This window comes from Watersipora subatra, chromosome 5, assembly GCF_963576615.1.
Source record: "Watersipora subatra chromosome 5, tzWatSuba1.1, whole genome shotgun sequence".
Lineage (NCBI taxonomy): Eukaryota > Metazoa > Bryozoa > Gymnolaemata > Cheilostomatida > Watersiporidae > Watersipora > Watersipora subatra.
This window is the reverse complement of record NC_088712.1, coordinates 40,606,523-40,620,499: the sequence shown is the minus strand read 5'-3', so window position 1 is coordinate 40,620,499 and position 13,977 is coordinate 40,606,523. Positions and strand designations below refer to the sequence as shown.

The following is a 13,977-nucleotide window of genomic DNA, read 5'->3' as shown; positions in this document are numbered from 1 at the left end:
TAGAGAAAATAAGTAATTTTTATTTGTAGTCTTTCTATGATCTATAAATTCAAACCTATAATTTTTTTTATTTTTAAATAGTCTAAACTGCCTTGCCTCTAGTTTTAAACTAGGTATCAGTTTCTTTTGATAATATTGGGCTATGTGTGTTTTATGTATGATCTCATTATAACGCAATAAACAATCACGTACACACACATGCAAGTGTACAAACACACATGCACGCACACACACAGGAAACTATCGCAAATGTAACAAGTCCATTGAATAAGCCTAATAATATATATTATATATATACATATAATAAGCCTGATGTGTGATAATAAAACCACTGTTAATAAAACTATTCTATTCTGCGGAACAGCTGTAGCTTTTTGGAATATGTTGGCAACGAATGTTTATGGTCAGCAGAAATAATTAACACACAGAACTTTGATAACAAACCATAAACAATGATTAGAAATCAAACCTGGCACTTGTATAGTGTGACCATCTTCGGATAGACTTTCTGATGAATTATTATTTGCCGATTGTGGAGTTGCTTGTTTACGTCTTTGCTTTGATGGTTCCGAATTGACTTTTGGTACATCTTGAGAAGATTTAGGAGAGCTGACAGGTGGTACAAACTTATGAAGAGGTGGAGGTGTAACTAAAGCTGAATCACAATCTGTAAGGCTTGCATCAGAGATTGAAGGAGTTGAAGCGATGGAAAAGTCAGGGTTCCCATCCTTTGCTTGCTTGTTGACTAGCAGTTTTCCGACAACAGAGTCTAGATTTGATGACTTACTTTTGCTAGCATATAGTGAATCAGAATCTGAAAGATCCACACCAACTGGTTCATCTTCATTATCTGATGAGAGACACTCTACATTACCGGTGCTATTACTTTTAGACATTCGCTTTAATGGCGGTGGAGCCCTTGACATAGCTCGCTGTAAATCTGGTCTCGCCTGCATTGGGGGAGGTGGAGGCGATGACAATTCATTATCTTCACCAAAACCGTCTGTTCTTACAGTTGAGATGCTAAAGACATTTCCGACTGCTTCTTTTCTATTTTCTGTCATCGAATCCGTCATCATCCTTTCGATCAATGCTATCAACCTAAAGTAAAATCAACTACAGGGTAAGTATTCCAGTACAAATGTCAAGTGATATGTGGCATTTTGCTCTCTTTATTCGTAAACATAACATATGACCTTCTTCCATCTCGACAATGCTCAAGCGAAATTGGTGCAACTACGGCTAACCAGGTAATATAGTCATATAGATACAACATCATTAGCACTTTATTCTGAACAACAACAAAAAAGCATTTGTATAATTTAAGGCGCGATTAAAAATTTTCATCACTGCCAAATTTAGCAAAAAATGAAATAGCAGCAGAGAGTTTAAGTTGAATTGCATAGCAGCGCGCTATTGTGCTAAAACATTAATACACAGCAACATATCTAATAAAACCAATGTGTGAATGGTTAATATTATAATATCACTGAAAGCCCCACATAAGAGATATAATATAACTATATCAAACATGGCTGCGGGAAGTACGTCACCTACACAATTGCATGCCATTGGTTGATTAGGTTGACCCACATACCGCTAAAGAGTTTGTTGAGACACGCATTTAGGCTCTTACTAGACGAGTGCGTGAGTTTGGGGCCAAAACGTAAGAGCTCACAGTATTATGATTTAAAATCAAAACTTACATATTATTATGTTACGGCTAATGAGTATTGCGGATTTCTAGGCAAAGGGCTCGATTGTGGATATACTTTTGCTGATTAGACATTGCCCTACTATTACCTCTAACGTGTTTCCAATGCTTCCACAAATGATAGCATGTTCAATTAACATCCCATAACAAACATCAGACAATCATTAACTTTCATAACGCACAGCTGCGCTGGACGATGTCTTCTTTGTAGCAATATTCAATGCGTCGAAACGTTAAAAAGTGGTACGCGAAAAGTTCGTAACTTCCGGGAAACGAAAGTGTCGCCCTGTGGAAGCGTAGGACGAAATTCCAATATGTAGTACCCCGGCGCCTTATGCCGGTAGTATCGTGACTCATTCGTAGTAAGGCAACTGGTAGTGATTATGATATATGACTCCACCTTGTATTGTTATACAATGCTCTGAAAGACCGGTAACACGTGTAATATGTGTAGTGTATACGATTTACGTTCATAGTTAAATGATATAAATGATAAATCACGATAGGTCTCTTCTTCACAATACGTTTATCTATTCTTTTTGCGATTACATACAACTCAAAATTAGTTACTGGCTATATAGGCCGTAAAGTGATTGTCAATGTAGGCCATTTCACAAATCAACATGTTGTTTGTTTAGCATACGGCACCGACATCCATCTTTCATAATAGAACTAATGAATTTGTAGGTACAGCGTTTCAAAGTGATTTATTAATGCAGATATGTAAGGGTCGTGATTGGTAATATTCAGCTTTACAAAGTGGTCGTAACTGAAATGCTGAAACGCCTCTGAACAGTAACGTGTTGTAGTAAACCTAAATACGTACTTATTGCAAAAGACGAAAAGGGTCGCAGGTAAACAACTCCGCAGCGAAAGCCAGACTAGAGGGAGGCGATCTATTCCGGTGTACTCATGAAAAAAAAGACCGCCGAAACTTGAAATAAAAGATGTCGGGCGCCTTTCATCGAGATTTCTAGGCAATTGACAACAAATTTGTACCTAATGTTTGTATATTATCATCTATTTACCTTCATGATTGCTTGTCATAGTTAAATTACATAGATAAATGGACTTAGATGGATCTTAGATGAACAAATGTCATAAAGTTAATCTAAGTAATGTCTTTCCGTTTTTGTTTTAGCGTTATATGTTCGAAATAGGTTTTGTCGATTTATTGTGATGTGGTTACAGTTTTTTACCCTCAGGTTATTTCTTAATGTTTTTAAGAGTTCTGTTCCTTCCTATTATGCGCAATTTTCCACTGGCTCTCTGTTGGTGTTTAGTTAGTTGCGCCATAATGGTTTGTCGCCACTCATTACTTTTTTGACAGTCAGCAAAGCGATGTAATTGTTCAGTTTAACTGAGAACTGTTGCACCCTAGTCTGCCTGCTTATGCAATATAACTACTGCAGCATTTTGCTAGGCAGGGCAGCATGTGTGTGGCCCTCGAATGAGACATAATATTATAGCTAAAATAAAATCGTTTATTCGTTAGAGAAATATTACTTCTTGTCGTTATTAAATGATTAGCAGCAAGCTCGGCCAAGCTTACAGTATTTGCCCAAAAATCGGTTGGTCTGAGTTGGTCTCAGCAGGTTGTATTATCAGAAGCACTGGGTTCAGCAGAGCACCAGTAAGTTGGTTTCAGTTCCCTGCTGTTGATTTCAGCAGGTTGTATTTTAGGAAGCTCCAGAGATTTTTCAAGGCCTTGAAAATGACTTGATTTAATCCAGTTCTCATCATAAAATTTGAAATTCGATTCCCAATTATTTTGCTTCATAGATCAGGTAAGGTTCGATTCCTTTCACTTCAACCAGCAAAACACTACAATTCAATTTTCAATTACCTATCATACTTTCTAATGAATTGATTCAATTCAGTTCTTTAGACAAAGTCAATTCTCTATCAATTCACCACATGTCCACTAGCTAGCCTGTTCAGCTTTGCTCAGAATAGATGTTGCTCACCCACACACATGTTGTTGAGTAACTCCTATGCAAAACAAGCTTAGAAATAAAATGAACATCGATTGTTGCAGTTTTATATTATCATATATCATAGGACAGCTTCTCAATAAACTCGGTAGTTACATTTACAAAATATAAGTCCTGCTAAAGTTCCTGGGTCATCCTCGATCTATGGGGGCACATGATGATACCCCCATGACTAAATATGCACTCCACGGAGGCATTGGTTGCAGACGGAGTGCATAGAATCTCTTTAATTTCAGTCAACTTGGTCATCTGCCTCTTGTGTTTACTCCAACACTTTTTACAGAGACATGTGTCAACTTTTTCAGTAAAGACAATCAAATTGCTTTCTACAGTTTGTCCAGAATGCTGATTGAACAGCACCAGAGCATGACATTTTTCATTTATAGAAACTAGCTACAAGATTTGCATCATCACCCACACTTCAGTGATATCACATTGGATTCGTCGACACATGACTACACAGCTTACAGTTACGGCAGCTAAAAGCAAAAACTACTATTAGTATTACTATTTCTGCCAGCTGGCATATTCCAACAACCAAAATAGAATAATGCAGGTGAAATTACCTTTATGTGTAGCAGCCAACTCATGATATTGAAATAGTTCACCTTCTAAGCCAATATCACACACTAAAGGAACAATGATTTTTTTCTTCAGTTTGCTGAAGAGGCCTGCTTATGCTCCTTGACGACAACAGGTGCAACTGGCTGAGCAGAATGTAATACCCATTTTTCGAGTTCTAAAAGCATATATAAGTTAATAAAAGCTATTAGTGGGTGAAAAAATTGAAAGCACGATAGGCAAACTGCTTGCGGCCAACTGAACTACTGTGTTGGTTTATTGCCAATGTATACATTGCCACATTAGGACTGCAGATATTATTACATATCCACCTTGTCCACCATCTGATGTACACACTGGCAAAGGATTGCCAATAGGACTAAGATGAATGTGCATATACATACATATATGCATGTGAATATATGTGTATATACAGTGAAACTCGTAGGCCCTATAACTCGAACTTCATGGGTCCAAGCAAAGTGTTCGAGTTATTAGAGCGTTCAAGTTATTAGAGCAGTGTCACAAGTGCATGTATTTATCAGTAGATAGGTGTACATATGCAAACTATATATAAATCAAAAGCATAGATTGCTTGTTGTAAGTTAAAGGGCCTCTCATGTAAAGTTTTAAAAATTTTTATCAGAAAGTATCAATAATTTTCTATTATTTGAGACTTGTCTGTTGTTTTAGGTGATATGACGTTTTCAAATTAAAATAGACAAGATTTGATCGCAGTTAAAACGCTCAGAAAAAGACATCTTTTTCTTTTAAGCTTTTTAACAAAGATCAATTTTGCCGATTTTATTCTAAGTTCATCTGAAGGTTTCCACGCTTTCCCTTGTTTTCGAAGCGATATCCCAAAGCAGATGTTGGTAAAATTTGATTTTTTGCAAGCCTTTAGAAAAGTCGTTAACAGAAAATATTTTGCCGATGATAATAAAAACGTCTAAGAACTACTAAAAGTTGGTGTTTATCTCCATGGCTTGGAATAAAGTTATATTCTGATAAAGATATTCTGATTCTTCGAGCGATCCGAGGGCGGTTTATCCGAGTTTGACTGTGTATATATATACCTCAAGTATATATATACAGTCAAACTCAAGGGATATACTATATACTCGGTATATATATATATATACCGTAAAACCTCTATTTGAAATCTATGGCGCTCTATTTTCAACTCTTTTGCAATATGGGCGGTCAATATAGGTGGTGTGGCGCTCAAATAGAAGCCGGCGTTGTATTTTTCAAATAGCTTGTCAGAATTTTGGGCAGATTAACTTGACCTTTTCACGGGTGATGCAAAGGTCACCTATATTTTGCACTCTCCTTCAAACGAAGGGACATTTAGCCTTTTGGATGCAATAAATTTGCCAATTTGCCTCCAACTTGTCAAAGGTCTCTTAATAAATATGCATTGGAAATTTGAAAAATATCTCTGCCAATTGATATCTATTGATTGAAAATAACTTGTGATGATATAATAGCCTGTGCTCCGCTGTGCTATTTGTTGGAGCTTTCAATTTTTTATTTCATTCTAAATTTGAAGGCATGTTTTTGTTTTATAACTATACTAGCTATAGTTATATTAATCTAAACAAGCTTAGTAATTATTTTCTCTCATGGTCAAACAGCTCCATGTTTATTATATGTGAATTCATCTGCGAATTCAATTTTCTCAGGTTGCGATCGCGAATTTGGTTTTTAGGCTTGACACCGGTGATAGTTTGTGATGATACGTATCTTTTGTAGGCTATATTTTGCCATTGATTTTTTTCACTGCAGTTCAAGGCAAGTTTCGGTTTTTAGTCATCGACAAAATACATCTAGTAGGTCAAAAGTTTGTTCGAGCACTATGAAAGACCGAAGAACAACGAGGCTGCGTGCTACAAAGTTGTACCTCATCTTTGCCTAAAAAATCCTTCCTTAGCATTGGAGAAAATGTTCAGCACCGCTGGAAACATTTCTAGAAAACGAAATCGCATCGAGGAAGGTATCGTCGGTATGAGCAAATTTCTAAACAAAAACTATATATCGCTACAGCAAGAGTGAGCAGATCGACAGTGCTTCCACCAGACCAAATGCTTCATATCTTAATATTATGTTTACCCATTTGTGATTCCATGTTACACTACACCAGCCTTGAATACAATGAAGTATTGCAACTTATCTGTTCCTAAACGAGATATTGTCGTTGCCAACACAGGAAACAGCTTTTTGAAATTTTTGTGTTGTATACTGAGCTGCAGGACAGCAGTTCGTAGCACTTGTGCTTGGGAATGCATGTCAAAGTTGTTCCGTTCTCGTCTTGCAAATCACTTCTTGTCATGTGTCTAATTTGACATCACTAGCCCTTGTGTACTATTGTTTATGTGAAATAGATGTCTGCATATGCTATCCTGTTGCCTCTGTGTACCTGGGACAAAATTAGTTTTCATAAATTATTCCGTCTACTCTTTGTTTGGCTCGTGTCATGCATATTTTTATCAGTACGAGTTATCGCCATGTTTACGAGCTAAGGTCACCCTAAGGTGAGTGTTTATTCTGCTGATGAGCTCTTACAAACAGATATACTAACAGATAAGAATCAAACAGCTATGTATTTGATTCGTTCATCTATTGCAAACTGTTCAATCAACAGTTCACAGAAGCAGCTTGATAGCAGTCCTACATAATATCAGCTTGATAGTTTTAAATGTACTTTAAACCTCCGCTTTAGAATTTAAAAAAAGAAGAAATAGATTAACTAAAATGTATGTAAAAAAAACTAACCGGCCAAAGCAATTTTTAATGGATATTCAGCGAAACAAACAATTTCATATAGTGACAGGCACAAGCAGAGGTATATCACCATATTACAGGCGCCAGCCAGATTTACAACTTGTTGAAGCACTGTAGCAGTCAACATACACCAGATAAGCAACCATTCATCAGCAAGACAAATATTACGACACATTCTTTATTATATTTAAAAATAGCTTGTAGAATCATTTTATTCTAGACCATGTTGCATTGTATAGCAGTAGAAAATATAACATATCGTAAAACCTTCATTTGAACACCATGGCATTATATTTTTTAATCATTCTTTTATGATGTGTAATTAGAGGTGATCTTCAATAACAGGGTGGCGCTCAATTTTTAAACTAGCTGCTCAGGATTTTGGAAAGTTGAACTTAGTTTAACAAATGATAACATAACATCTAAGATAAAATTCTCTAACACAAAATAATTTAACGAATGATAAAATAACCAATACACAATTATAATCCAAGAAATGGGGTCCAAGACATATTATCCAAGTTATTATCCAAGTTGGTAATGCCAGCATTGGTCTGCGCTTGCTGAAGACATTCCTGTCCGATCTTTGATGATTCTTGTTGATTGCTGACGATTCTAACGATGATTCTTATTATCCTCAGAGCTGTCTAGATCGTTGGTCAGCCTACATCCTTTGAACAACTTGACGATTAGCGTCTTCGGGTTCGCGCTTGCTCGAAAGGCTCTGAGGAGGTTTAACACGCATGCGGTAGGAGAGTTTTAATTGAATGCAAATGCCTCAATATAGTAGGCTCAATCTCCTATCACTATGATCCAGGTGTGTTCATTCACATGCTTGGTGCTTAATCAATGCATTTACATGTAATATTGGGAAATCGCACTGGTCTTTTAGCAAAGGATTTGATTACTAATAGGCTGAATGTCAGTGCTGCTCAAATATAGGTGGTCTTCAAATAAAGGTGGTCTTCAAATAAAGGTGGTCTTCAAATAAAGATGGCCTTCAAATGAAGGATGGCACTCTATTTTTCAATGCTTTTCTTATAGTGCGTTCAACTAGAGGTGGCCTTCAAATACACGTGACGCTCAAAACTTCAAATATAGGTTTTACAGTAGTTATTCATAAACTGCAATATTGTATTTTATGAGGAAATATTGACGAAATGGCTGTGAAAAGAATGGCATAGAATAAAAGAATCTCTTTTGCGTCATGTAAGTTAGCTACCTAGTAGCAGACTTAGGATGAGGATTACTGCAAATTAATTTCACAATATTACTAAAAATAGTTTTTGAGTTATGGCCAGTTTTGTCACACTTTGTTACCAGATTTGAACATTTTTGGTGTATCATCTTGGGATTCCAAGAGCAGTGAAGAATGTTAGCTCGTCATAGGAATCCTAAGATAGATATCACACAACGAAAGATACAAGAACCACAAAGTAAAACAACCAACCAACCAATGACAGTTGGCAATGACACAAGGACAAGTATAAAAAAGGGCGAAGTCAGTGAGAAAGCAGCGAGCCAAGGAGTGACCTTGTGAGTGGGCGAGCGAGGTAAGTGCCGAGTCGTGGAGAGAGAGAAGAGCCAAGACAGGAAAAGGCTGATAAAATCCAAAAATAGTCAAAGAAACCTGCAGCAAATAACTTTTAGAGAATCGACTCATCTAGAAGAAAATACACAGCCAACACAATTCACCCCGAGGGATGGCAAGCCAGAAAGCTATAAAACTCCGAGACAAGAGAGTTTATTCAGCCCTTATTCAGAATGTATTTGAACGCCACTTCCATTTGAACGCCACTTTGATGATCTTTGTGAACCCATCATATCGAGGGATCAACAGAAAAGTAGTAACAACTCAAAATCGTATTAATAATGAATCGTTGACATTAAGAACAATAAATACTCTTGGTGTCACACTCCAAAGCTTTTAGCTTGTTTTTTGTTAAAACTTTGAAAGCACCACCATAGAAGTAATTCACAACTGTCTCAGGCTAATAATAGTTTCTTGTTTAACGTAGTCTTGATACTTCGAAGTACATGTATATAAAAACGGTGTAGAATTGTGATGATATAAAGGTTATGTTTAGCGAGCAAAACTTTTACGCATTGCATTTGTGCTAAATGCCACGCGTAAAGGTTTTGCTCTGCAAAAAATTTTTTGGACGCTAATATCGACTAGTTATGCAGTGCAGAAAAAGAGTTGAGGTCAGAAGACTCTGTAGAAAGTATTGGGCAACCAGAAGATGTTCGTTCGATCGAAAGCAACAATCATTATGCAGCTATCCAAGCAAACTATGCAAATATTTTTGTTTTAAAAGCATTTATTTTTGTTTTTGCATGTAATATAAGTATGGTTTGTTCATGTCACTTGTTCATAAATATATCTTTGTAGCATTTGATAGATTATCATTATATAACTTATAAACTTGCAAATTTATAGCATATTATTTAATAGCGTCATTGCGGTGATCTGATCTTACAATTGGTCAATGCTCGTAACTCCTTTTCTATAGCACATAAAAAGCTAGTTTTGGCTGCACAATGTAGCAAACATATCAAGGAGTGCAGCAAAATTTTACACAACATCGGTAAATATAGATATAAAATAAAAATATGTCTTCAAACTTGGAATGAAATGAACATTGAAAGCCCAAACAAATGGTCGAGAAGGACACAAGCTGAAATATCACCGCAGGTCGATTGCAAGCAACAGACATCAAATGGTAGAGATATTTCTCGGTTTTTCGATGCTTTCTCGATGCTTCTCGGTTTCTCGATATTTCTCGGTTTCTCATATTTATTAAGAAATCTTTGACAAGTTGGAGGTGAGTTAGCATAGATTTATTGCATCCAAAATGTTTAATATCGCTCAACCGGAAAAAGTGGACAAATTATAGGCGACATTCGCTTCACACAGAAAAGGGCTAAATTTATCTTCCCAGAATTCTTACGAGCCATTTGAAAAATACGACACAGCCTCTATTTGAATGCCGCGTCCAATTGACCGCCACTATAGAAGAAGAGTTGAAAAATAGTGCGCGATGGCGTTCAATCAGAGGTTTTACAGTATTAACATTTTATACGCAAACGTAATATGGTAAAAGAGTGATAGATCACCTAAAGATATCTGGAGTTTTAATTTTTATGCTGGTAGGCTTTAATATAATTAATCGGGTAAAAACAATTTGTATGGTCATCAAAAGACAGATAAACTGAGCAACTAACTTATATTAGGTTCATATTTATTCAACACTTTCATCATACCAGCGTGTTTAATTTTGTTTCATTAAGTAGCAAACTTGACGTGTGATCTATAATCAGAGAATTTTATTTACTGTTCCAGCCCGTTCATACTTCGGTGACTAATAACAACTACTGCTCTATCAACTGATAAACAGCAATGTTATATATCTTCATTCTGTGACTAGCGTTTGGTTATTTGTATCTCATGCACTTTTCTTGTTTATGTCTCTCGATAAACTAACAAGCAATTTATTGCTGAGCTGAGAGGGTGATTACCTACATTCTATTTCTGTCCTTGGTTTCTTTATGCGTTTAGGCTTTCAGGAACAGTTTTGTCTCTGCCAACATGATTGGCTGAAATGTCATTTGTGAGTAGTAAAGAGATATGATACAGCTAATGAAGATCCCGTAGCTGCTAAACTAGGAGCTCTTGATGAGAGAAAGATACTGCTGAACTAGATTAATATGTTGCAGCCTTAACCTGTGTGCGTGGTAGATGAAGATATGAACAGCCAAGCATGTTTATAGATTGGTTATGATAAAGGAATACATAATTTAAGAAAACCTTTTTCAACTAGCAGCCAAAATACTAATGATTCCAAATATTGCACGAGTAAAAAAAATAATATGAGTATATCTCCTCATTCAAAGGCCATCAAGATAGCTAAACAGAGTTGACATCTCAACAGCCATTTCAAATCTGCCCGACTGTAGTTTTGATACGCAGTAAGTCTTTTTAACCGTATTTCCATTTGCATAAATGTTTACACCGGAACACATATTAGTAACATTTTTACATTTGAATTCAACATTTGACATTGTACTTCACATGCGTCTAAGAAAGGAAACATCAACGAACACATCAGCTCTACATTAGTGATGCCCAAAACAAAAATTATGACAATGATTCAGTCAAGACAAGATCTAGTTAAGATCAGTTCTAAACAATAAATCTAAGCAGTACAGAAGTTATTTTCTCTCATGGTTCGGACAACTCAATGTTTATTATATGTTAATCTATTTGCGAAGCTTCTCAGGTTTTTTTTTCGCAAATTCAGTCTTTAGGCTAGACGCTAGTCATAGTTAAAAAAAAACATCTTGCATAGGCAATACCTTGTCATTTATTATTTTCGCTACAGCTCAAGGCTGGTTTCGGTTTTCAGTCGTCTACGAATTACGTCTAGTGGTTCACGAAGTTTGTTTTAGCGAAACAATGTCAGAAGTGTGTAAACACTATGAAAGACCAAAGAACAATGAAGCTGCATGCTTCAAAGTTGTACCTCATCTTTGCCTAAAAGGTCCTTCCTTAGCATTAGGGTAAATGTTCAGCGCAGCGGGAGACATTATTTCTACAAAACGAAAACGCATCAAGAAAGATATTATCAGTATAATCATCTTTCTAATTCCTAAATTAAATCACTAAACTATCTGTTGCTACCGCAAGAGCGAGCAGATAGACATTGCTTCCACCAGATCAAGTGCTTCATATCTTAATATTCTGTTTGCCCATTTGTGAATCCATGTTACACTACACCAGCCTTGAATACAATGAAGTATTGCAACTTAACTGTTTCTAAATGATATATTGTCCTTTGCCAACACAGGAAACAGCTTTTTGAGATTGTTGCGTTGTATACTGAGCTGCAGACCACCAGTTTGTAGCATGTGTGCTTGGGAATGATCTACCTGTGTATGGTACTTTGTATGTTGTCCTAATCTCGTGTCGTCTCACAATTTGCTTCTTGTCTTGCTTCACATGGCTAATTTGACATCACTAGTTCTTATGTATCATTATGTTTATTCATAATAGATGACCTCTGTGTACCTGGGACAAAATTGGTTTTGATATATCATCCTGTCTATTTTCTGTTTCATTCATGTCACGCATATTTTTATCAGTACGAGTTATCGCTTTGTTTAAGAGCTAAGGTCAACCTAAGGTGAGTTCTTATTCTGCTGATGATCTCTTACAAGCAATACCTGCTTGTGACATATTTTATATTAAATAGACTGAGCTTAAATTGAACACAAAGTTTGGTTGGCCAAGATTACTGCTTTACTAACTGGTCATAGCTTTTTAATCAGACTCAAAACTTTGACGTAACGGCTGAAGTATATCAGATGTATGTGGAACCAGCATTACTATTATCATACCAGTCTTTTAGGCCGCAATTACCATTTCGATGGCTGTCCATAATTACCAACAGTGGAATATTTTTGATTTGCCATGGTGACTGCAAGAAAAATATTGGTCACTAACCTAGTCCATATTTAACCAACCAGTTGGAGAAGCATCACCTTGTGCACCAGCTAATGTTCCACTTTCAGCTCATTTTCGAATTACAGCTCCATTTTCAAAAATCTGCACAAACTTATCTGTGTCATAATTCTCACAAGTTCTGCTTAAGCAATGTAGCGCATGCAGTTTATTAGTTGGATTTTCTGGCACAGAGGGAAACTTAGAGTTTTAGTCAGGCTAGAAGAGATGATCTCTGAATTTTCAGGTTTTTTATTGTTTCTTTGTTAAGCTTCATGTAGTCTTTGAAAGACTGAGCCTCTAGATGCACCTTAGAAAAACTTGATCATCCGACTTTCTATTGCTACACAAACAGAAGAAGAACATGAAGTTTTTATAATCAAAATAATCATTGTTGTTAGCAATTCAAAATATTCCTGAGTTTTATTTTGTTTTATCAGTTTGTATTATTTGTTAGAACAACTTTTTTAAAGTTTGTATGCATTGTAAGCATTGCAATAAACTGTGTACAACTATGAAATTCTTTCGATATTAGGAACAAAGCTTAACAAGGATAAAAAGCTTTCAACATGTGTTCTTATAATAACAACTGCTGAAGTCATTGTTGTACTATACTGTCACCGACCAGTTTAAATTTAACAAGTGATGTTCTGTTTTTGGAGAAGCGCGAAGTGAAAATTAAAAGACCTTACTCAGTAAATATTCGCAATTGTTTGTTCACTAGACATGCAGTGGTTGGGAATGATCAACTTTATGCTCTTTCTCCTGTTTTAGCATGCATTTATTGCACCAATAGCAATCGGAAGCGAGTTTACCCTAGCGATATTTAAAACGTGTCGAAGAACTCTATTCATCGTATCGGCTAAAAAAACTTCAACATTTGAAGGTTATGCCTTTATTCCAGATCGAAAAACTTGATTCACGGTCGATTTAATGATTCTAGCATATTCTTGAATGATGAAACCAACTTACACATGAGCAATACCAATAATAATGCAGTTTTTGTCTTTGAAATACCTGTAGATTTATACAGGAATATATATATATATCTATAGGGTATTTTGTATTGATGTACTTAGTCATTATTAGTATGATTTTGTGGACACTTTTTACTCATCACTTTCTATTATGGGTGCGTAAAAATCAAAAAATGTCAGTGGAGGTCAAATAGAGGTGGCATTCAAATGAAGGTTTTATGGAATCTGTTTTAGCTATGCCTCGAGCTTTCAAATATTTGAATTATGCATCGGCTAGACACAGAGGAATGAACAGACCTTCATAGAAAAAGAAACTTTCTGTTCAAAAGCGTTGTATTACCCGTGCTATGCCGGGCATTCAGCCACTTAATAATTAAAAAGTGCATACAAATGCGCCTTCGAGTTATGATGACTTTGTTATAAGATTTTTCGCCCGGCAATGTAAAA

General features: G+C 36.0%; 1 protein-coding gene across 1 annotated transcript in view; it reads right to left on the bottom strand.

Annotated features, from left to right (window-relative positions):
• LOC137397622 (uncharacterized) overlaps positions 1–1,929 on the bottom strand; it is a 66,875-nt gene extending 64,946 nt beyond the window's left edge. The window contains exons 1-2 of the mRNA XM_068083915.1: positions 1,804–1,929; positions 470–1,101 (exon numbers count right to left, since the gene is read on the bottom strand). Coding sequence (XP_067940016.1) covers positions 470–1,079 — 610 coding nt within the window. The 5' untranslated portion in view covers positions 1,080–1,101; positions 1,804–1,929. The remainder of the gene's footprint in view (positions 1–469; positions 1,102–1,803) is intronic.
• Positions 1,930–13,977: the final 12,048 nt, after the last annotated feature.